This window comes from Neopsephotus bourkii, unplaced genomic scaffold (genome assembly GCF_033783945.1).
Source record: "Neopsephotus bourkii isolate Nb327-2 ecotype Australia unplaced genomic scaffold, CSIRO-AGI_Nbou_v1 NB_1183, whole genome shotgun sequence".
Taxonomy (NCBI): domain Eukaryota; kingdom Metazoa; phylum Chordata; class Aves; order Psittaciformes; family Psittacidae; genus Neopsephotus; species Neopsephotus bourkii.
The window spans coordinates 27,983-51,745 of record NW_026901668.1 but is presented as its reverse complement, the minus strand read 5'-3'; the positions used below and the strand labels follow the sequence as shown (position 1 = coordinate 51,745).

Genomic DNA, 23,763 nt, shown 5'->3' with positions numbered 1-23,763 from the left:
CTGTTTTAAAGAACGTGAATGATGTCCTGATAGTTACAGGGCTACCTGAACAGACACTGGCCATAAAACAGGGTTATTTTCTGTGGTGCATGCACTCAGTAGTTTTATCTTTCATAGCTTATCCCTTCCTCCAAGAGGAAAAAAACATTGAACTTCAGCGTTGGAATGAAAATTACACTTATTAATATGCAGAAAATTCTAAGGTAAACCAGACTGCAAAAGCTCGAACTCATTTTAAGCAGTTCATCTCAAACTCTAGGAATCACTGAGCAGTTTACCACATGTATCAATTTATTCCCCTAATTTAACACACTTGATAGAATCCAAGGTCAGAAGTGAGCTCAATGATAATCTGATCCAACCTTTCCTAGCAAAGCATGACCCAGACTAGATGTCCCAGCACCTTGTCCAGCCTAATTTTAAGTGTCCAGTGTTGGAGAGTGTAAGATGTGGGGTTTGTTCATCAAAAGGTTTAAAGGGAAATATTGCTTGCTACACTCTAAGAAACTCTCTGTAACTGTCACTGTGTGGAAACATATTCCTTTTTCGTAACTATTGTACTTCGTGAGTTATAAAGGGAAGTCGCCTTATTACACAAAATTATGGGAAGGAAAAGAAAGAGGCAGGACAAAAAGACGCTGAGGCGCAGCCCCTTTAAGAGCAGCCGCGGAGTTCCCCTTCCATTGCCGCTTTAAGGGCGGGTTAGGTAGTTTGAAGTTGTATCTTGTTATATGCACCATATAAGGGATGGGGGTTGTGATGAGGCTGGTAACAGGCGTTTCTCAGAATCTCTGGAAACTTCTCGAAACTTCTCGAGGATGAGACACCACCCCCCCCCCCCCCCCCCCAGCACCAAAGGGAAGCAATGGAAAAGAGCCACGTCAGAATCCGAGCGAAAAGAAGCAGCGGGATTGGCTGAATCCTTGAACCGAAAATTATAAAGGACAGCCTCCCAAAGAGCCGCTGTGCACGTCTTGGGTGGAGTGGAGACTTCCGGGCGCACCGAGGGCTGTTTTTTTAATCTGCTGTCGCCTGCTCAATTTAATAAATTTATGAATTTATGTTTTAAAATAAGATTGGCTCACTCGTTGATAACAGAGTATCGTATTACAGCAGCAGGCTTTTTATCCTATTCAAAACCAAAGGAAGTAAACAGCAAAGTCATTTGGTCCAATTACTGACCACCAGTAAAACCAGGCTCTGTGAGCTGCGTCCTTTCTGCACAGTACAATTACACCTCATGAAGGGGGAGTTACAGAGAGTGGAGAGGAGCACCTCAGGAACATTAGCTTCCTGTTCCTCTCCGCAATGCTGATGGGGAAAGGGTAGGCCTAGGGGGATAGCAGAATAGACTCCACAACTTCGTTAAAGTTGTAGTTATGCTTTATTCAGCTGAAGACAGGATAGGTCCTCCAAAAGGCATGTGTACCTCAGTGCCGTTTTCCTTTTACATTTATCCTGTAAAGTCATACGTATGTATTAGGTTGCACAATACACCTATACATATTCATATTCTATCCCCGATTCGTAGCTAAAAGGCTCTCCACGCATGCACAGTGCCTCCTGGTGGTCTTGGGCAGGGGTCTTCAGATGAAGTAAGTAGTCTTCCTCATGTGGGTAGGGGTCTTCAAGATGAAGTAAACGAGTCTTCCTCAGGCTTGAACTTTTTACCTCTGGTCCTCATGCATGCTCTTTGGGAGCTGGATGGGTCTGGTCTATGTCCAACTGGTTTAATGAGCTATTCTCTTCATTAGGGTTCTATCTTGGTACTGCCTGATAAGGCATCTGCTGAGCTTGTCAAACAAGCTATTAACTTAGGCAGTATCCCCTTGTACAACCCCCCTCTGTTCTCCTCATTAGGAGGTTCTGTCCTGGTACTGCCTGATAAGGCATCTGCTAAGCTTGTCAAGCCAGCTATAACTTAAGCAGTACCCCCTTGTACAACCCCCCTCTGTACATTTTGTTTAACCCCCTTGTACAACCCCCTTGTACACAATAGGCCCCATCAGCTTCATAGGGAAAACACATTCTCTCACATCGCCATGTTTTGTTCTCGTGACTTCCTATTAAGGAAACGACAAAAGGCCTAAATGTACTTTATCATAACTATTTGCTATCTGTTCTCTTTGGTCCCTTGACAAAGTCCATCAAAACTCTTCAGCGTTCAGCCTTGTGAAAGTATTGTCATAGGAAGTGCAGAAAGTAAACTCTAATTTGGAAAAAAAAAAAAAAAAATACATAAAAACCAGTGGAAAGGGCTGGGCTGGGGTGGGCGACCAAAGTCAGGCCAGCCCTTGCCCTGCGGGAAGTTCCGCGCCGCCAGTGGAGCAAGTTTGGGCGCTGCCGCGCACCGTAGGCGGAGCTGAGACGCCGCGTCACGCACCCTAGCGAGGCGGCGGCGGCGAGAAGCCGGTCTCGAACAGCGTCGTCTTTTCCCCGCGGCCCGGCACTCCGAGCAGCAAGCGGGGAAATGGCGGCGGCCCCCAGCGGTGCGCGGACTCGATTCGTGGTGGTGGGCGGAGGAATTGCAGGGGTGACCTGCGCGGAGAAGGTAAAAGGCTGGGGCCCCTCTACCCCTCCTCACGCATGCGCACTTTGCCCACCTCCCCCCCGCCGCTGGTGGGCGTCCCCCAGCGGTTGCGGGGGGACAGCGGGGTGCGGGTACCCCACACTGCGGCCGTCGTGTTGGTCACGGGCACCAGCGGCTATCTAGCACACCCTGATGCCGATCGAGAGGCGTTAACTGCTCACAGACCCAGAGAAGGAACTTCTCTAGAGAACAGTTCGCTACATTTATGTAGTAATTGCATAAGTAGTCTCATTAATTTAGTAATTACCCCATTTTTTAAGAAATTATTTGTTCCTCTTAAAGAAACGAAAAGAACCCCACAAAACCAAACAGTTCCAGGGAAACGGTGTTGTACTATAATAATGTTTATCTGTCCAGAAATGCTGATAGGTTAAAACTGAACTGCTAATAACCTCATAAAGGCTTAGGACCGTTTCATAAAAAGAGGATAAAAACTTTGTAACTTGAGAAGGCTGGCATTCTGTATGCTAGTCAAGAGGTCAACAAGGAGCGCTGCATGCCTTTACAGGCATAAAGGATCGTACTGCAACTAAGGTTAACACTGCTATGATGTGCGCTTTTTTTTGTCTTCGTTGTATCCGTTTAGGGCTGTACACCTGTGGAGATTGCCCAATGTCAGCAGCTTTTCATGAGCTCAAACTCGAAACCAAATTTGTTTTCTAGTTTCAGGGTGTTTTTAAAGTAGCAGTAACTGGAGGCAATTTTGTACATACAGTTTCGTACCTATAATGTAGTACAGAGTGATGTGGATTACAGTTCAGTGAAAAATATTTAGCTGTTGAAACTACAAAGCAGTCTAAAGACTGTTTCAACTATCTGTTGTCTGTGGATGGAGTGATACTGTTTCATTTCTGACATTGTATAAACTACATGCTGATTAGATCTAAAGAAAATATTGATACTGTTTTGCATCTTTATGCATCTGTGTTGATTCTGTCGTTTATTAGTTTGAGGGGGGTTTTCTTTTTATTCATGGTTACTGTAACGTCGTCTCTGTACTATAGACACTTAAATCCTGTGTTTGTATGAGTAATCCCTTAGAAGTTTGCTAAACTATTCACATAATTAAGGCTTTTGTATATCCTTATGTGCTTGTAAGAATAAGATTTGGGTCAAGATTTAATATTCCTAGAGACTCGTTTTCCTGGAAATAATTTAGAATTGTCTCCAATAGTTATGATCCAGTTTCACAATACACTTATTTCCAGTATACGTTGGATGTCTGCAGTCTTTAACATTGCTATAAAAGGGCCTAAATTTATTGTTTTTTTGAAGATGCTTTTTGCTGTGTTAATGCCACAGAGGTTTTTTTTCTTCCAAAGCTCACAGAGTGCCAGTTACTGCTGTGATTCCACCTCTTTTCTTACACTCCTTTTCATTCCCTCACCCTTATTTTTTAACCTGGAAAAACCCAAATCAGATTGTTATGTGTTGACAGAGACTTCCCTGTTTTTCTCATCTTAGTATTGCAGGAAGCCCTTTGTCAGTGAGCATTAGTGGTCTCCTAGCCTATGTTCTAGTTCACCAAAACCACTAAAAGTGTGTTTTAGAAGGATTTCTGCATTGTACATCCATAGCTGGGAGTATGCTTGAAATAAAAGAGGAGGGTTGGACACAATTTTTCTCAGTCCTGGTTTTGAGCAACTATGGTTCTGTGGAACACAGTGGCAATAAACAACTTGTCCATCATGTTGCATTTTGGGTATTCATTATATGATGTCTTGTAGTTCAGACTTCTTAGGCAGCTATCTGAGAACAGTCATTGCGTCATGTCTGCCTCAAAAGAATTAATACAGTTACTTATATTTTGAGTAAATTTTGAAATATTCCAACAAAATGTCTTAGAAGCTGGGTTTGAGTTAGATTTATTTTCTCTGTCATAAATGTTTCATATTTTACGTAATTTCTGCCTTTCATGCTTATATTGCAACATTTCTTTGTGGATTATGATGACTTACGTATTTCCATAAGTATGGACTTATATATTTCCATATGTATGGATATTCTGTGTGGCAGATTTCTAATCCTAGTATTTTAGAAGGTAAAGAAATGCAACAAACTTAATACAACCAAATGAAAGTTTGAAACAACCATTAAATCTTAAGAGGGCAGGGGGTAAGCATTTGAGCATATGTAAGTGATGCAAAGTACATTATGCCAGTCTTAAAATTTTGAGTTACAGTATACATCTGATGATTATTACATAGAATCACAGAATGGTTTGGGTTGGAAGGGACCTTAAAGATCATCCAGTTCCAACACCCTGCCATGAGCAGGAGCTCCTTCCAGTAGATCAGGTTGCTCAAAACCCTGTCCAGCCTGGCCTTGAACTCTTCCAGGGATGGAGCATCTACAGCTTCTCCAGGCAGCCTGTTCCAGTGTCTCACACTAAAGAATTTCTTACTTACCCGTAATCTACTCCAGGTGGAGTTCCTTGAACTGCTGCCCACAATTCTTTTTATGCAGCCCAAGATATGAATGGTTTTCTGGACTGCAGTCACATGTTGACAGCCCTTATCTGATTTTTCATCCACCAGTACCCCAAAGTCTTCTCTGCAGGGCTGCTCTCAATCCATTCACCACCCAGTCTGTGCTAATACTGTTGATTGCCCCAGCCCAGGTGTGGGACTTTGCACTTGGTCTTGTTGAACTTCATGTGGCTCACATGAGCACACTCCTCAAACCTGTCAAGGTCCCTCTGGATGGCATTCCTTCTCTCAGCATGTCAGCTACATCATACAGCTTTGTACTATCTGTAGGCTTGCTGAGAGTGCACTCAATTCCGTTGCCTGTCATTAATAAAGATACCAAATATGATCCTGTGTTTTCTACAGCATTCTGTAGTTTTTCTGAGTCATATTTGATATAGCTGAGAGCAGCTGCTGCAGCACAGTGTGTTACATGTCAATCTTCCTATTGTCTGCCAATACAACACGGACAGCTACAATGTGTCAACCATATGTTAGGGACAGTTATTCATTTCTATATGATTAAAAAAAAGTATGTCCAGCAACTGGGTGTCTCCAGAAACCACATGATCATAGTCTGTTCCTACAGTTGGTCTTCAGAATACTGTGAAAAATAGTCATTTGAGTAGTCCCTTATACCATGGCTGCAGTTCATGAAGATGTATTTGTGTGGAAAGAATTAAGATCCTGGGTCTCCACATTCTGTTCATTTCAGTTGTTAGCACTCTTATGGGTAGTACTTAAACACTCTTGAAGCAGTATTTATCCAACAGGATTCCACTAGACTAAAGTAGTGTAGTAACATATATTACTTTTTGGTAATACTTCTTTTGTCTTCAAGTAAAAATCTGTTGATTTTACTCACTCATGACTGTACTCAGTCATCATTATTTCTGTTTCTTTACAAGTTGGCCATGGAATTCCCATCAGAAGACATTTTTTTAATGACAGCTTCTCCAGTTATAAAAGCAGTAACAAATTTCAGACAGGTAAGAGCAATTTAATTTTTCTTATGGTAAGACCTTTTCAGAAGTTTGCATATGTACATGTAATTTAGAACCTAGAGCTGAAAATGCTTACGAATTTAAACTTGCTTTCACATCAGTGTGACTTCCGTGGTGCTAGCAGGACTAACGAGACACGTTATAGTGATTCCTAATCATTGGTAATTGTGAATATATTCACACCATACGAGCAAAGGATACTTACGTAGTGGAAGTATTTTCCAAGTTACTGGAGCTTTATTTCACTGATTTGTTAATGGGTGCTTCGTTTCAAGCACTGAAATTACGTCTTTGGTATAAATTACTGAAGAAACTTAGTCTCACTAGTGATTCTCATATACAGGAGGATGTTTGAATTTCGTGCAGAAACAGGCTTCTGACAAGTAACAAAGGGAAATTTCTGTGCAATTGCCTTCAGCTTTACCTACATGTCCAGCAGATGGTGATTCAGTGACCTCTTTCCTGCTAGTTTGAAGAAGAAAACTAAATCCATACATGAGTTCAGATTTCCGTTTCTGGGTTCATCAAGCTGGTTTCACAGAGGTACTCGGATCTTAGAAAGCACTGCTCTTTTTCACTCTCTGAGGGAACTTTAAGCTCTAGCTAAGCCGTGGAAAGAGTTGGAGATTGTATTGCATGTAACTTGGGATGCAAAGCTGCCAGCTGGTATGAAGTTAGGTTTACCTCTCAGGGAAAGTCAGGACACCAAGAGCTGGACTTGTATCTGGCATTTATAGTCATGACTCTCTTTTTCATAGAATCATAGAATGGTTAGGGTTGGAAAGGACCTTAAGATCATCTAGTTTCAATCCCCCTGACATGGGCAGGGACACCTCACACTAGACCGTGTTGCTGAAGGCTCATTCCAGCCTGGCCTTGAACACTGCCAGGGGTGGAGCACCCCCACAGTAAAAAACTTCTTCCTTATATCTAACCTGAACTTCCCCTGTTTAAGTTTAAACCCATAAAAATACCATGATTTTGAAACATGGTATCTTAACAGGTGTGGCATATCTCACTACAAGTAGAGAAAGGTCACTCTGCAGTTTGTCTTACAGCCTGGTTTTATCATAATTCTTTCTGGTCTATGAATGCCTAATTCAAGTCACTACTGGGGAAAATAAAGCAGAAAGAGATCTGAAAAGCAGTTCTTTGCATTAAGTACCTGTAATTGGCTATCAGCATCCCTTCCTTTTGCAACTCTTGTTTTTTGTCCAGGGCTAATGGAATGCTCAGAAGATAGCTGAGAGACTTGGAGCTCTCTGTGAGACTGGTAGAGTAATATGCAACTAAAAAATATCTTCTGAGCTTGAGAGAGCTGACAGTAGGGTCATGAGTATCCAGGAAAGACACTAAACATGCAAAAGTGTCGTCTGTAATTCACATTGGCACAAGTTTCAGCATCTGAAGAGTAAGGGAGGAGCTAAACACTATTTGAAAGTAGCAGAATCTTAAGTTTTGGACACAAGCATCTTAATTTCTCTCTGACTTGCAAGCATGGTGTCGTTTCTGGTTCCTAGCTGCGAGCTCTTCGAATATTCTATAAAGTTGAAGGCCTGGAGGTCCCCTTCTGGAAGAAATCCGGAAAATCAACACAATTTAGAATGTTTCCCAGATTCTGGTTTCCCCCCCCCCCCCCCCCCCCCCGGTCTCTGAAATACCAAATGGTGACTATGGACAGGATGCTGAGTAAATGTTTTGAGGTAATCTTGAATCTATTTTTCCTGAAGACTTGAATTATGTCCTGCATACAAGCTGAAGAACACTAAGCCCTTTTCCTGACATAAGGGCCAACTACCTGCAGCAATAGTTTTTTGAAGACAATGTCACCAGATTATATGTTTTTTAAAAGAGAATACCAGGAACAGGCATGAAAAGATTCTGTATGTAAAAAGGCGCCTTTAGTAGTAACATGATAGCATGTTTTGAGACAGTATGGGCTTTATGTTGTGATTCCTTTACTGGAAGTGAACATAACATGTTTTGTTACAAGCTTCAGAAAAAAGAGGTAATTAAGTAATTCACATTTTAAAATACCTCTCTTCTTTCTACAGGTCTCCAAAACACTTGAGGAGTTTGATGTTGAAGAGCAGCCGAGTTCCCTATTAGAAAAACGATATCCCAATATTAAAGTTATACAGTCTGGAGTAAAACAATTGAGAAGCAATGAACATGTAAGCTAGTGTGTTCTCTTCTATGTGGCTTTTCAGCTTATTTATTAAAAAAAAAAATTAACTTAAGAAATGGGTGAAAGTTTAGGGTGTGAAATTCTGTTCAAAAACACTGAGTACTGAAGTGTTAAGTTACCAAAATTACAAGAAAAAGCTTCCTAACTTTAATTTCATTTATCACTCACACTGTTGTTCAAGTAGAAATACATACAGAGGACAATATTGTAAATCAGAAATTACTTGTAAATTAAGAAACTATATGTTTTAGATTGAAACCTTTCACACCTTAGAGATAGATCATTGAAAACCTGATTGGAAGCACAGAGAACCCAGTCAGTGAAACCAAAACTGTATATGAATCCAGGTGTCTGAATATTTCTGTAACCCTTGATTGCAAACCTGGCCAATTCCTGAGTTACTGCTTGTTGCTACAGAGACCCAATATTAACAATTTTGTGTTACAAAAAAAAAAAAATCCTGAAAGAAAGAATGTTTCCACCTTTTCTGCTTTCATTTTTTTAGCTGGAAATGTGTTATAAGTATGAGCAGGTCCAGATCCTTGATAGTGTCTGTGCCAGCTTGACATACTACTTTTTACTTCAGCATGCATTTATCACAAATTCACATTCAAATCCAAACTGCATTATGCTCATTTTAAGTCACAGAGGTATGATCCCAGTTAGATTCTATGAATACTCTAAATCTAATTATATTCTTAGATCATGAGTATAATTTGGAGGATCTTTTGTCTAAAACATGTAGCAACTCCCGTTATGCAAAACCTCTGTAAACTGGTTAGCTTCTAGTTTGAAAAGGAACAAATAAAGTCGTAAAACGGTGAAATGTAAGTACTGTTTGTTGCAGAATGATGTAGCTGGTTTAGTGCCTACCTTTTTTCTTTAGCAAAGGACAGAAATTGCCACCTTTCTAAACTGTATTCTGGCCTCTGCCTGGTTAAGTTAACACAGGTCTACCATTGTTGAAAGGTTTTGAATGAGATTCTTAATTGCTACTATATAATAGTGCATAGACATACATCTGTTGCTGGGGTGGGGAGGATATTCATCACATGGAAAACCTGTTTCGTAGCACAGCTATTGAGTAAAGAGTGCCACCAACTGGTAATCTTTGTGTTTCACATTTCTTTGAGTACGCTTTCAGTTTCACCAGTCATATGAGGTCATACACTTAGGTTTGTAAGGGTGTGGTGAATGTAATGCAAATAAATGACACACAGTCAATGAGAGTATGAAGGCTTGCTCTTTAAAACGCTGTTACAGCATTTAATATCTGCAGAATACAATACTTTGACATGAAGGAGAAGAAATGCTGATGTTCTCTTAGATGTCTCTAATAGGTTTTTATTTTTTCTTCACTTTTAACAGAAAATTTTCACTGAAGACGGGAAAGAATATATGTATGAGAAACTTTGCCTGTGTGCTGGAGCAAAACCAAAATTGATTTTTGAGGGAAACCCATATGTATTAGGAATCCGGGATACTGACAGTGCACAGGTAAATGTGGTTTGGACATGTAAGTGTAAAATACATTCCTGATTCCGGTGGAAAATGCTAAAGATGAATGTGGAGTGAAACGGTAAAACATAAGGTGATGTTTGTTGTCATATATCCTTAAATAAGAAGACTTTCAGTAGCATCTAATTTTTTTAGTGGTATTTTAAGGCTATTTAATTAGTCAATAAATTTCTTAAGTTTATAGATATTTCACAGATGGTATTTCTAACATGGTAATCTAGAATTAATGGAATCTTTTGCCCTTCAGACAGAAGCCAATCTGAAAACATAAGCAGGAAGTAAGCACTGGTAGAAACTTCCGTGAGGAGGTGTACCTGGTACATGATATGAAGAGCTACTTCTCACAGTGAAAAATTAGTGAATGGCTTTTTTTGTCTTCCTAGTTTTACTGTGGCTTGTCCTCATTGTACATAAAAAAATTACAGTAAAAGATGTGGGAAAGTTTTCACATGAGGAATAACTTAATAGACTAAAACTTAAGCTTAGAAGTAGAAACTGAGGTTTCACTGCTGTAGGTCTTCAGTATTAGAGGAGGCAAGGTGAACATGAACACTGCTTCTTCACAACATAAGAGCTGTAATTCATCAAATAAAGTTTGACATTGAGAATAAAAAAGGAGTTACTTTTTCAAGTAAACTGCTGTGAAACTATGAAATTGGTTTTGGTTGGTTTAGGTATTAAAACTTCAGCTGAGTTTAAAAAAAGGGAAAAAAAAAAGATAAATAGAAGGGAAAAAAAACCTCAGAACAACAAACCACAGAAAAGACAGCCCTCAATGCATTTATCTTGTCTAAATTGAAGAGAAACATGCCACTTGAGTGGCACCAGTGTTGTCTGGAACCTGTGAGGATGTTGCAGGATAGTATCATCATGTGCTTGTTGTCTTATGGTCTTCCATGTGTATCCACTGTCTGCCACTGGGAGACAGTAGACTGAGCTCACATCAAAGCTGATGCTGAGCTTTGAATGAGGCTGAAAATGCTTGTTTCTGGGGTTGGATTTGTTGGGATTTTGTTTTGTTTTGTAGTTGGGTTTTGTTGTTGTTTAAATGATGATTGGTTGAGTTCACTTATTCCTTCTGATACAACTTGAGCATCCTTCTCTGAAGGGATTAAAGAACTGCAGCTTTCCTGGTTTTTACAGTTCAGGTTCTCTGATGCAATTAGCCAGGTAAACCGGAAGTATGGATGAACAGATTTTCGTATAGTTGCAGTAGTTGGTCTGAGCCACTTCAAGTATTTTCTTTCAAACAAATCAAGAATCATGACTATGATCTAAAAAAAAACACTGGGCTGTACTGTCGTTCATTTTTTTTCAATTTCTCTTGCCACTAAGATATGATTTGGAGACTTATTTATTTCTGAAAGCTTTTTGCACAAAAAAAATTGGTTCTCAGATTTCCTACAAATAATTATTTTAAATTCCTGATTTCTGATCAGGATTTTTTAAACTCCTGAATTTCTGTATCTTTGCCTTTTAATGTTACACAGATTACTGTGAAAGGTACGCAAGTTGTGATAAAACTGGATTAATAGATATCACAATGCTAATGGTCTCTAGGACAGAGAAAAGTCTCCTGGATTCTGTTAAGGTCTCTAAGTGGCTTAAATGTAATTATTCAACTTCGCCTGTCTCAATTTGAGAGTTGTAAGGCTTTACCAGTAACTTCATCCCTCAGTGTTAGAACTTCACAGGTTTCCTGAGCGTTTGTACCAGATCTTGGTGTAAGTAAATGTGTATCATTAATCTGAGAAGATCAAAATGACTAACAGAGCAAGAAAATACTGAAAAGGAGATAATGGATCAGTGTGAGGGAACGTATGACTTAAGTTGTAATTGACTTTTTTTCCTTTCTTAATACAGGCTTTCCAGAAGCATCTGGCTCAAGCTGAGAGAATAGTAGTGGTAGGAAATGGCGGGATTGCACTTGAATTAGTGTAAGTAAATGACTAAGTTTTAAAAATAGATGTGCAAATAAAATCTTTTCTACTGTGCATGAGTTTGGGAAAAGGTTGGCTTATAAAATTGTAGCGCTTAAAGAATTTAGTAGCAAAATTGATTAAAATTTTTTTTGCAGTGTAGGCTACAGACGGTACCTTACTGTCACATAAAATTCAGCAAGCTTCAGAAGAAGCTTTGGCACACAGATACCAAGAACGTACAGTGCCTGAGTTGGCACCAACAGAGATTTCTGTTAAGGCTAATAAGGGCAATATTTAAGTCATAAAATTTGTCTGACTTCTGGAAACAGAGGGTGTAATGGGAATAAAGAGGCAGTTTATCTTGCACCCACCCTAGTCTAAGCTGACAGAGCTTTTGAAGTGTCTGATGTGGCCATTGTCACAGGCTACTGAACCATGTGGTCCTTCAGTCAGCTACGTTACAAAACCACCTATATTATGCCAGTATATAGTTTTGTTTTGTGGTGCAGGGAATCGAGTTTTCTGCATGTCTCTACCAGTTCATGTTCCAGGTAGTACAAACAAGATCCAAACGCCAGTTCTTAGCAGTGGGCAGTCTGGAAAAATGCACATTTTTTTAAACTGTGGGGAGCAGGAAATACTAAATAGTAATATCATAAATTTGATCTACCTCCCCTCAGCCTCCACCCTGGTGCAGCTGAGGTTGTGCTGGTGAGATGGTTTGACCTGTCAGCTTGAAAAGATTTCAATCTCTCTTTTTTAATGGGTTCCTTATGAAAATACGTAGAAGCAGTGGTGGATTTGATAGGTTTAAACATCTTGGATCCCTTATTTCTAGGTTTTGGAATTAAACCTGTCACGCTTCTAGTTGCATTGCTAAGAGTCAGGTCCTTTTCAGGTAGTTTGTGACTTTATCCATTGTTTAAATATCTGCAGGTATGAAATTAAAGGCTGTGAAGTGATCTGGGCTATCAAAGACAAAGCCATTGGGAACACTTTCTTTGATGCAGGAGCAGCCGAATTTCTCATTTCAAAGCTGTCTGTTGAAAAGCAAGAGACTCCAATTCAATGTAAAAGAACCAAGTACACAATGGAAGGTATAGTGTTTTGGTCTTCTAACACTGCAGCAGCAGTTTTTAGTGTTAATATAGTCTTAAGATGAGTTAATATAGCAGGTCATAAATAAGGATTGCTGTTATTAGTAGCACCCCCTTCTTTAAAAAAAAGTAAAAAAGGGATATAAAACCCCATTCAGAATATATGTAGAGACATGGCAGCGTGTAAAAGTGAGCTTGTCTTTTATAATCAGTGCCAAGTTCTCCTTCAATTTCCTGTATTCCACCTGCTGAAGAACTCGTTCTGTTTTCTGTAATACTGGTAATACCTGGCAGCATTATGTAGGAAGGAACTCTCCCATAATAAGCTGTTGGAGGACCAGATGAAACCCCTCAGGTTGTTATTACTGATGCAGTGAAACTGCAGTCTTAATAACAGTCAACTAGAACTGCATGAACGAACATTACACAAACATGTATATGACCAGAATAATAATAAAAAAAAAACAAAAACAACCACCATGGTTCTTGGTCAGAAGAACAAATTGTAGAAGAGTCAGCCAGAACCTCACAAAATGGTACCCAGTGTTCTTCATATGTATCATGCTGTGCTATATACATGCATATGTATCTGGCTGTTAAGGGTCCATGCAGGCATCCAGCAGGGGCATGGTTGTTTTGGAGATGAGTGAAGTAATTAAAGGTGTAAAGTTGCAAGGTGCTAAAAATGCTGGCTTGGAGTCTGATTTGCCTGCAAAGTAACAGGTTTTGGATTACACACTTTTGTCTTTCCTTCTAGTTATCAGACCTGCAAGCCATGAAGTATGCATGCTAAATCTGATATTCTTCATCTCTTTCCCTCAGGAAGTGAGGAAAAAGAAAGACCTGTAACAGCGTCTGACAAACTGGGCAGTGCCTTAGGCCCTGATTGGCATGAGGGTTTAAGTCTTAAAGGAACTAAAGAGGTATGGTCATAATCTTACTTATGTATTTGTTTAAATGTTGCTTTAAGTGGGTAAGGATGACAGAATATGCAATGTCACATTCAGGATTATTAGAAAAATAAAATAATGCTTTAACTGATTCTCCTATTCCATCAGAATTTAACAGGAAAGTATGTTAATACAAATAAAGTAATACTCTGCTTCAGGAAGAAGGTCGCTAATCAGCTCCACTGGCATGGTTTTAGCAATTTGCTGTTCAGATTGAAATATAAATGTTGGTTTGTAGGTTTCTGTAGGACTGGTGTCAGTCTTCACTTTAAACAGCAGCAGTGGGGCATCTGTTTCATTTTAGCTGCCATACATACAGTAGGATTTGTACAGAGGTACAGGGAACATCAGTCTGCTGTCACAGCAGGTAATGCAATATAAAATCAGTAGTGGGGATGAACACTGTGGAGAGTAAAAATCCTTTTATTTTTTGGTCAGTTTTGTATTTATTAAGCTATTAGCTGTTAGGCATTTACATCACACATTAGAAAACAGACCTTTTAAACAGTCATAGTATCTACAGAAATAGCTTTACAATGCCAGCTGAAGGATATTTAGGATATTCAGCAGATTAATCAGTGGAGTTTTGGCTGTTGGAAGGCCATGGAAACATGTTGGGGTAGTGAAGAATAAAACCATTCAAGGCCAGAATCCACAAAAGAGAAACAGGTAACTTTCTGAGTTTGTCTCAACCTCAGAATAGGAGTAAGTGGCTGTAACATGGGTCGGTGGAACAGGATATATTTCCTTTTTCTTTTTACAGCATTTAGAACATAATGTTGTTATGAGTATTAAGTTTGTGAAATATGCAATTATGAATTGAATGCATGACAGAAAAATGAAGGATTTGAAATCCTGAAAGATAGGAAAGCTTACTTTTTTCTGTTCTGGTAAGTTCTGAATTCTTTTCCTATAAACTCAGGGAAACTTGAGTATGTTTTCTGGTATGCCAGAAAAATCTGGGTTCTTGTGAAATTTCAAGGAACATGAGGTGTCTGCCGGAAAAGCAGATAAACTGCCATTTGCTGTGGTTAGATCTGTGCCAAAAGAGGAACACGTGTGGGAACTCAGCTAATGTGTCATGCTTTAGGATGGGGTATATGGTTTGATTTTTGGTTTGTTTGGGTTTTTTTTCCAGTTTACTAAAGTCATTTTAGGTGAAGATACACTTGCTATTAAAAATATTGCTTTTGCTGATCATGTTTGAGATCATATCAATTTTGATCATATCAATTTTGGCAATCTTTCTTCAGTTTTCTCGTAAAGTACATATTGAAGTACTATGTGAAGTAAAGAAAATTCACTTACAGCAAGAATTTCTACAGCTGCAACAGACTTCTTTGGATTTTCCTAAAGAAGAGAAGAACGTGGAACCAGATGAAGGTAGGTGCCAATACTGAGCAGAAATAATGTGTTGAAGATTGGAGTATTGGAGCATGTTTGATACTGTTTGCTGTTTTAGAGCAAATACAGATTTGGAAAATAAAGCCTTTATAAATCAAATGGAGCTCTAGCAATTTATAGTGGTTGAGAATTTGATTTATGGGCTACAATTAAATTACAAAATGTTATGGATAAGACCCTTTTACCACAAAGTCGCCTAAATCCTGTATGCAGAGTAGTCCCACCTTGTAACAGTCCAATAAAATCATATTTTAATAGTGGAAGTAAAGCAGGTAAAATAGTGGAGGTAGAATAGGAGGTAAAACCTGCAATAGAACAACATTGTCAAAACGGAAATAATTCTTCAAAGAAAACAGAAGAAAGTATCACTTACTTCATGAATTCTGTCTATAAATTCCACTGAATTGAAATTAATATTTAAAATACTTTTTTAATAACCAGTTACTTCTCACATAAAATTCTAGGAAGTCAAATCTCTGACAGTTAATAGTAGGACTTAGAGCTAAACTCCAAAATCTCATAGGTTTTTGTAGTCCTGAGTGAAAGTCAGAAAGGTTATAGGTAACCTCTAATTACATCTTATTTTTCCGTACCTAATCAGTTAGATGTCTCAGGAGATTTTTTTTCCTTTTTATTTCATTTCTTATTAGAAGACATAATTAATAAAATAATGCCTGTTGGTTACATTCTCAGGGCAAAACTTTCCCCTTTTTCAGTGCTTTGGCCTGTGTATGTTGAATTAACTAATGGAAAAATTTATGGATGCAATTTCATTGTCAGTGCAACTGGAGTTGTGCCAAATGTTACACCATTTCTTGCTGGCAATAATGTAAGTATGATTTCTTTTGAAGTTAAAGTTGTTTTGTTTTTTTAAGTAAGGTGAGCTAAGCTTTTTTCAGCTGCTTTATGCTTTTGTTCTGACATGGACTGCTACAGGTTTCCAGTGTATACCACTTCAAAATAAGGCAGGTATGCTGATGTTGGAAATACAAAATTGATTTCATTTGTGGTCCTGGCTTATTATGTTGCTCCTCATATCTCCTGGTAGACAGTACACATACAATATATACTGTTAAGATTAAGCCTATACAAAGAGAGAAAAACGCTTGTATAATTGGTTAATGTGGCAAATATTTAGAATAATTTTTGTGTTAGTATCTGTAAAAGTCTTCACATTTTTCTCCTGGGAAGGAAGCATTTACTTTCAATATCCTGGGAAACAGAGCTATAAACGTGATCATTTCACTGAGGGAAGTTGTGCTTAAAACAATATCCTGACGTGGATGCTTATCATGAAGTTCATAGCTGCCCTGTGAATTTTCAGGCCTTGTGATCATTCTGTCTCCATGGTGGGTGTCTGGTTTAACCCTGGCTGGCAGTGGGAGGGGAAGAGAGTTGGAAGGAAAAGTTGGAGAAGTGAGAAAACTCAGGCTTTGAGATAAAGACAATTCAGGCAAAGCACAATAAGGAATTCATTCACTATTTCCCATGAGCAGTGAGAGGTTTGGACATCTCCAGGAAAACAGGGTTTACAGGTGTTAATGGTAACCTGGGAAGACAAATGCCATAATTAAAAACATCCCCCTTTCCTCCTTCTTCCCCCCAGCTTTTCTTGCTGAGCACACCATCATATGCCTGGGCCGTCCCTTTGTTCAGTGGGGATCAGCTGCCCGGCTGAGTCCCCTCCCAACTCTTGTGCACCCCCAGCCTTGCCGCTGGCAGGGCAGCATAAGCAGAGGGAGCTTGACTGTGTAAGCACTGCTCAGGCACACCTAAAACATCCCTGCGTTACCAACACATTTCTCATCACAAATCCAAAACACAGCACCATACAGGCTGCTGTAAAGAAAATTTAACTCTCCTACAGGCAAAACCAGCACGTTGGGGTATTTGGTGTTCTGTGGTTCCTCTGATCAGGAAGTGAAATGCTGTCCTATGAATAAAGATGAAGAAAACTATGAAAACATACTGTCCTGGGTTTAGCAAGAACAGTCATTTTTCTCCTTCCTAGTAGCTGGTGCAGTGCTGTGTTTTGGCTTTAGCCTGAGAACAATGCTGGTAACACACTGATGTTTTTAGTTGCTAAGTAACGCTTACTCCGATCAAGGACTTTTCAGTCTCATGCTCTGCCAGTCAGGAGGGGCACAAGAAGCCAGGAGGAAGCAGAGGCAGGACACCTGACCCAAACTAGCCACAGGGGTGTTCCATACCACAACCCATCATGCCCAGTATATAACCTGGGGGGAGTTAGGTGCAAGGCCCAAATCGCTGCTCGGGTCGGGCTGGGTATCAGTCAGTAAGTGGTGAGCGGTTGTATTCTCTTCCCTTGTTATTTCCCTTATCATTATTATTATTGGTGGCAGCAGTAGTGGTTTGTGTTATACCTTAAGTTACTGGACCGTTCTTATCTCAACCCATGGGAGTTACATTCTTTCATTTCTCTTCCCCATCCCTCTGGGAGTGGGGGCAGAAAGGGGGGAAGTGAGTGAGCACTTCATGGTTACGAGTTACTGGCTGGGCTTAAACCATGACACATGGTTGGAACTTAGTGATCTTAAGGTCCTTTCCAACCCTAACTATTCTATTCTATACATCTGATGTTGAGCTGTTAACTATTTCAAGGACTCTGTTACAAAGTCAGATTAGGAATTAAGTATTTGCAATGTATTCTCTGGCCTTGGTAAAAATACAAAATGAACTCTCAAGATGAGGTGTCCCTGTAACATACATAGTACAGTTGGAAATTTGGCAAGCTGTGTTACTTCCGTGCCTGGGGCATCAGTAATAATGTTTTGAAAACCCACACTGTCTTCTAGAAATAATGCTTAATGCTTTGTATCTTACCATGGATGTCCAACCACTCTGCATAGTTTCATGTTAAACAGTTTTATTCAGTATGTAATGCTTTTCTAAGCTTTGGTTTTCATACATAGAGAGATTTTAAAGGATATTTGAAAATCAGTTGTAAAATGCAGCACTGGTCTGCTGTTAAAACTCGGTGAGAAAAGAATGCAGAGATTGCTGGGAAATCCTGCTTTTGTAGGGCAGTTTTCTCTTTGCTTATCTGAAGGGTTCTTGGTTTGATACAATTCAGGAAAATCTCTGCAGGGGGCAGGGTTGCATTTCCATGTGAAGAAGTAATACTTGATACATAGGTAGTTGTGAAACATAACTTCACTGTGGCACTCACTTTTCAGGGGATCCATTTTCTTCCCTTGATGGTGAAGGAGCCTTGAGATGGAGAGGTTGGAACCATATGTTTCTGCTGTGGTGTCATGCTTTCCTAATAGAGTCAGATTAGACAGGACAATAAGTAGCCATAAATTATTCACTCTGAATGATCTTTCTCTCTGTGCTACATGGCACCCAGAAGAGCACTTGCTGGCTTCCCGTAGTGTTGATTCATATCATTTTAGACCTGCAAATGTTCTGATTAAACAGAATACTGAATTTACTGGACTTTTTTAGGAGTCTGCCGTTAAAAAGTAACAAATGAGATGGCTGCTTAACAGAGATAAAGTTGAATTACTTTGTTTAAATAATTATTTTTGTTATTGCTGAGTTGTGTGAATGCTTTAGTTTGCTCTAGGTGAAGATGGAGGTCTCAAGGTGGATAAGCACATGCATACATCCCTGCCAGACATATATGCAGCCGGAGATATATGCACAGCGTCCTGGGAACCAAGTCCAGTGTGGCATCAGGTAAATCAAATTGTACGAGTGTGCGCTCAGCATCAGTCTGATTGCAAAGTAAATTATACAGATGGGAGAAAAGAAAGTTTAACTGAAATGGAAACCAGTGAGAAGTAGATAATCCTCATGTTTTGGTGACAGATGATTTTATCTAGTTGGCTGGAAGAGAAGCTGTTCAGCCTTGCTAAGTGTAATAAACCCACTGTATGCATTGGTGAGAACAGGTCATTGCCCAGAGACATTCTTACATGTCTTCTTCAGTCTTTAAGTTCATTTTTCTTTGGTTTTAGATGAGACTGTGGACTCAAGCCAGGCAGATGGGATGGTATGCAGCCAAATGCATGGCAGCAGATACGTTAGGGGAATCAATCGATCTGGATTTCAGCTTTGAACTATTTGCTCATGTTACAAAATTTTTCAATTACAAGGTAAAGTAAACGCAGTCTGATAGCCTTCAACCACTGAGTAACACACGTCGCTTACTTATTTTCACTTGCTGACACTGAGCAGATGCTTTAATATTGACAAAACGGTCTTCTCTCTGTAATAATTAATCTTAGTTTAGATTTTCTCCATTCATGCTGACTTTGAATGCTGAAACTGAAGAGGGCAATGATCTTTACAGATGTGTTACAACTTCCAATTGGTGACTGACAACTGCTCTACTCTGCATCTCTGTGCACAGATTCCATTTCACTAGGTTTCTGTCCTTGGATAACGTCAGCCAGAGTTCAGCATGGTAGCTGGTTCGTTACTGGGTTCTGTGTATGATAGTTCAAGGTGAAGATTTTTAACCTGTGAAGGGGGGAGGTTCCCCCAGGACAAATATTTCCCTGTTTGCATCAGTCTTTTGAAGCTTAGAACAGTACTGGCAGAAGTACTAAAAGCCACTGCAATGCTCTTCTGAGTGCTCTCATTTTCTTTCTGCTAGGTGGTGGTTTTGGGAAAGTACAATGCTCAAGGCTTGGGTTTAGACCATGAACTGATGCTGAGGTGTACCAAGGGACAGGAGTATGTGAAAGCAGTGATGCAGAGTGGCCGAATGGTGGGAGCTGTGCTGATCGGTGACACGGACTTGGAAGAAACCTTTGAAAACTTAATTTTAAATCAAATGGATCTTTCAGCCTATGGTGAAGATCTCCTGAATCCAGATATTGATATAGAAGATTATTTTGATTGAACAAAACCCCATTTCCATTTTGTATAAACTTTTGATACTGAGTAATATGTCTTGTAAAACTGTTTCCACAGGATTAGCAGAAACATACCAGGGATAAATGCAGTTTCTTAATAAGGTTTCGTATTGATCTTGTCAAAATACTGACTGGCAAATTAAACTAATCACTTTCAAAATGCGGCAACAAAAGCAAGTGAATTAGTGTTGGCAAAGAGTTTTCATCTGGGTTAAATGAGTGTATGAAAAGAAGGCTGTAACAGTCTTAACAAGTGGGCTTCACTATGCGTTAAGGTGGCACCACATTCACTTGAATGCAAGGCAGCCGTCACTTTTTAGAACTGAGTGAAATGTGTTAAATCCTGTGCCTGCCTCGTAGGTCTCTTCTTCCCCAAATCAGGCAAGACTCACCTGCCCTGGTTACGAGAGCCCAGTGACCCCATAGTTTACCACCAAGCACATTCCTCATCTCAGCCAGCCAGGATGCTGTAATGTGGTATCATGGTGGTGCCTGATCCGCTCAAAGCTCCCTCCAAAGTTGGCTAGGGCAGAAAATCCTGCTTCCTAAAACCACCTGTTCAGGTGAACGTTTACAAGGCAGTCATACAGTGTGTTGCCATCCCACTCGCACCCTCCAGCACTCAAGACATGCGAGTACTTGCCATGAGTTTCAAGGCTCTTGTTCCAGCTAATCTCTCCCAACTGGCTCAGATAGATAGATAAACAGAGGGCATCTGTAGGTACAGAGCGTTTGGAGCTCTCACTGCCTGGGAAGTGCTTGGCAAAGATGTGGCAAGATGGATGCTTTATCTTATCCTTTCCCAGAAGTTTATCTCTGAAATGTATTTTCTACTCAGCCAAGTACATGACACAAAAACTTTGAATGCTGAAGCCAGGATGAGCTGTCAGTTGAGAGCAGGTCTTCTACTGCTTGTCACTTTAGCTGCTGAGGTATCGTGATAGAGCTGCCCTGGTGCATCCAGGGTAATCTCCAACAGGATCCATGTGCGGTGTGCTGCAGGGAGAGGCTAACACAACAGCACTGCTGGATATCACACACAGCAGTGTTCCCTGTCACAGCAGCCTGCTGTGGATCCAGCTAATGTGGTAGATGGTATTAGTGCCATTTTGAATGTGAGTCCTGTATCTGACAGGATTTTTAATAGACAGCTATTACAGTCACTTAATAAAACCATTCATAGGGGCTTGTGCATCTTTGCTCCTGCCTGCCTGCTCCCAATTCCCAATGTTACGCCTCTTGGCTCCAGGAGAGAATTTCTGCAGGTACTAAACTCCAATTTGACTTGTAACTAGGGACAAAGGATCTACTGTTAAGTTGCAAATGGAGGTTTAAGATGTTTGTTTTCAATCAAAGGTACAGGCTTGCTTCAAGATCTTTCTTTAGTTGTTAGGCATAATTTAGTGCCTAGGTGAGAAAGCTCAACAATTCAAGCTGTTCCTTAAAGTCCTCTCTGTATTCCACAGTCCCATGCACAGACACAGGTTGTTTAGAACTGGCTTTTGGGTTGATTCTACAATTGCTACTTGGGTGTTGCTGTTTGTTTAGGGTCAAACTGGGAGTAGTTTGTTGTACTCCACTAAATTCAAAGTTAGCAGCACATACTGAGGCTTCTCCCAGAAAATCACTCTTACTTTTTTTAATGACTGAATGACTGAGAATGACTGCTTAAATGAATTAATTCTGCTGTTGGCAGAGGTTTGAGGCAAACAGTGGGTGAAATACTAAGCTTTAGTCACTGATGTGATGCTACCAGAAAATAAAGATGAAGAGCATGTTCTTAACCATGTTTGTTTCATATTTAGGTTGGTATACATATGAATGTCTGGGGGTTGAGGGGCAGACCCAACATGAAACCTACCAGAAGTTAAGTTTATGATGAGTTGGAACTTGCCTTACTGATCATGGGCTGCCAAGATCCTCAGAAAAAAACTCAAATCTGGCACTGAACCTCATGTGTTCCCAAGCACTGCCTGAGGTCAGCAGCAGCTGGTGGGTCTTTCCCACTCCGTGAGCAGTTAATTGTTTCTGAAAATGCTGATGTTCATCAAGGGAAGGCAACAGATATGTATTTCTGCTGCTGAAAAGGGAAGCACACAAATCCTGTAGCTGAAGCTTTTTGACAGAACCACGACCTGATAATAAAGGAATGCTGGTGAGGGAAAAGAGGTTACTCTTTAAAATGGTACAGATGTGTTACTTTAAGCCACAATCAAGCAGCAATACAGTTTTTCTTCCACAAACAACAGGAATGTAAGCAAAGGGATAAGTGGGGTAGCAGAGTTAAGAGACTAGACTGTAGCAACCTCCCAAAGATTAATGTAGCCCACTGTTAAAGCTTAAAGTAGCAGCTTTCAGTGCAGGGGAGCTGGACTCTCTGACCTCTGATGGTCCGTTCCAGCCCAAATAATTCTATGACTGTATGAATGAAGTCACGATCTATTGCTTACAGAACAGAATGACGTTTCTTAGGACAACCAGATCCACCTCGCATAAGAATACACAGCTGTAGCTAGAATGAGCCAACCCAACAGGGCAAGGCAGGCACAAAGAAGAGAGAGAAGTATTTCTTGAGTGGCATATTTTTTCTTTTTTCTGTATTTCCCCCCAAAAATCTATCTTTTACAAAGGAAAGAGCTGAGATTAAGAAAGGTAAACCTTGTTTCTAAACATAAATCTAGGTACTTCTGAAAATCACAGAAGTGGTAATTTTCTATTTGAATAACAAGCTGGAGAAATCCAATTCTAAGAGCAACGGGTGTATTTTAGGGAAATAAACATACAATATTTCACAAAAATCTCTGTAAGTCAGAAGTAATGCAGTCTTGTAACAACGCTCTGTTGAAACTCAACAATATGTGGTAGCAGATGTAAGTATTGCAGAAAGGGGCCACATTGCTCTGCTTAAAGTTGCAGTGATGGGTGATGTCCAAGTGGGCCAGGGCAACAGCCCCTGGCACAGCAGAGACTGACCCACATGTAGCTCCGCAGGAAGGATGGATGCTCCAGCAGCCTGCGTCTCTGGATGTCTGATGTCTCTCCCTGGAGCTGGCACCAGCAGCCTCACCAGTGGGAGCACCCTGGCTGCAGAGCTGAGCTCCTGGTGAAGGAGAAGCGGGTGGAGGTGAGCCACCAGCATAGCCAGCAGGAGGAGGAGACAAGGTCTTCATAGACACACTACAGAGCTAGAGCAAGTCCTGTGCAGCAAAGGAGGGAAAACCTAGAGATTACCCTCACAGGAGCAATGGCTGAAGACACCCACAGGAGGGAAGGATGGAAACCTTGCTTCCAGCAACACAAAAGGGCTCATTTTTCACCTGCAGCTCTGTTGTTGCAGAGTAGATGCAGCACCCTGATGAAGACAAGGATGACTAACTCCACACCAAGGGATGCATCGATGCCAGCTGAAGCCAAGCCATGTGTTCACACAAGGAAGGAAGATCAGCGTTACCGGGGAATGCCCTCACTGCCAACCTGACTGGGACAAATTGACAGGTGTTTCGTACTGGGTGCCCAGATCCCAGATGTTGCTCACTGACTGTGTGATTCAGGATTTTAGGCTTCAGGAGTTAGGAACACACCACAGAACCATTGCCTTGGACCTCAGAAGAGCAGTTTTTCAGCGTGTGCAGGGATCTGCTTCTCAGTATGCCAGGGACACTGCCCTGGAAGGCAAGAGTGCTCCAGAGGGCTTCTTGGTTTCCAAACCATAACCTCCTCAGAACACAAATAGTGT

General features: G+C 40.4%; 1 protein-coding gene across 1 annotated transcript; it reads left to right on the top strand.

Annotated features, from left to right (window-relative positions):
• The first annotated feature begins 2,394 nt into the window (after nt 1-2,394).
• Nucleotides 2,395-20,372, top strand: PYROXD1 (pyridine nucleotide-disulphide oxidoreductase domain 1). The gene is made up of 12 exons (XM_061363865.1): nt 2,395-2,551; nt 5,967-6,047; nt 8,117-8,236; nt 9,619-9,747; nt 11,632-11,705; nt 12,627-12,787; nt 13,610-13,710; nt 14,991-15,120; nt 15,858-15,970; nt 18,721-18,843; nt 19,125-19,262; nt 19,766-20,372. Exons 1-12 carry the CDS (start codon nt 2,471-2,473, stop codon nt 20,012-20,014), a joined length of 1,500 nt encoding a protein of 499 aa, XP_061219849.1. The 5' UTR covers nt 2,395-2,470; the 3' UTR covers nt 20,015-20,372.
• The last annotated feature ends 3,391 nt before the right edge of the window (nt 20,373-23,763 follow it).

Excerpts from the sequence above, each read along its gene's own strand:
- PYROXD1 (XM_061363865.1), top strand. The coding sequence starts at position 2,471 with ATGGCGGCGGCCCCCAGCGGTGCGCGGACTCGATTCGTGGTGGTGGGC. Across the intron at positions 2,552-5,966 it reads GGGTGACCTGCGCGGAGAAG|TTGGCCATGGAATTCCCATC; the intron begins GTAAAAGGCTGG and ends TTTCTTTACAAG. Across the intron at positions 6,048-8,116 it reads CAGTAACAAATTTCAGACAG|GTCTCCAAAACACTTGAGGA; the intron begins GTAAGAGCAATT and ends TTCTTTCTACAG.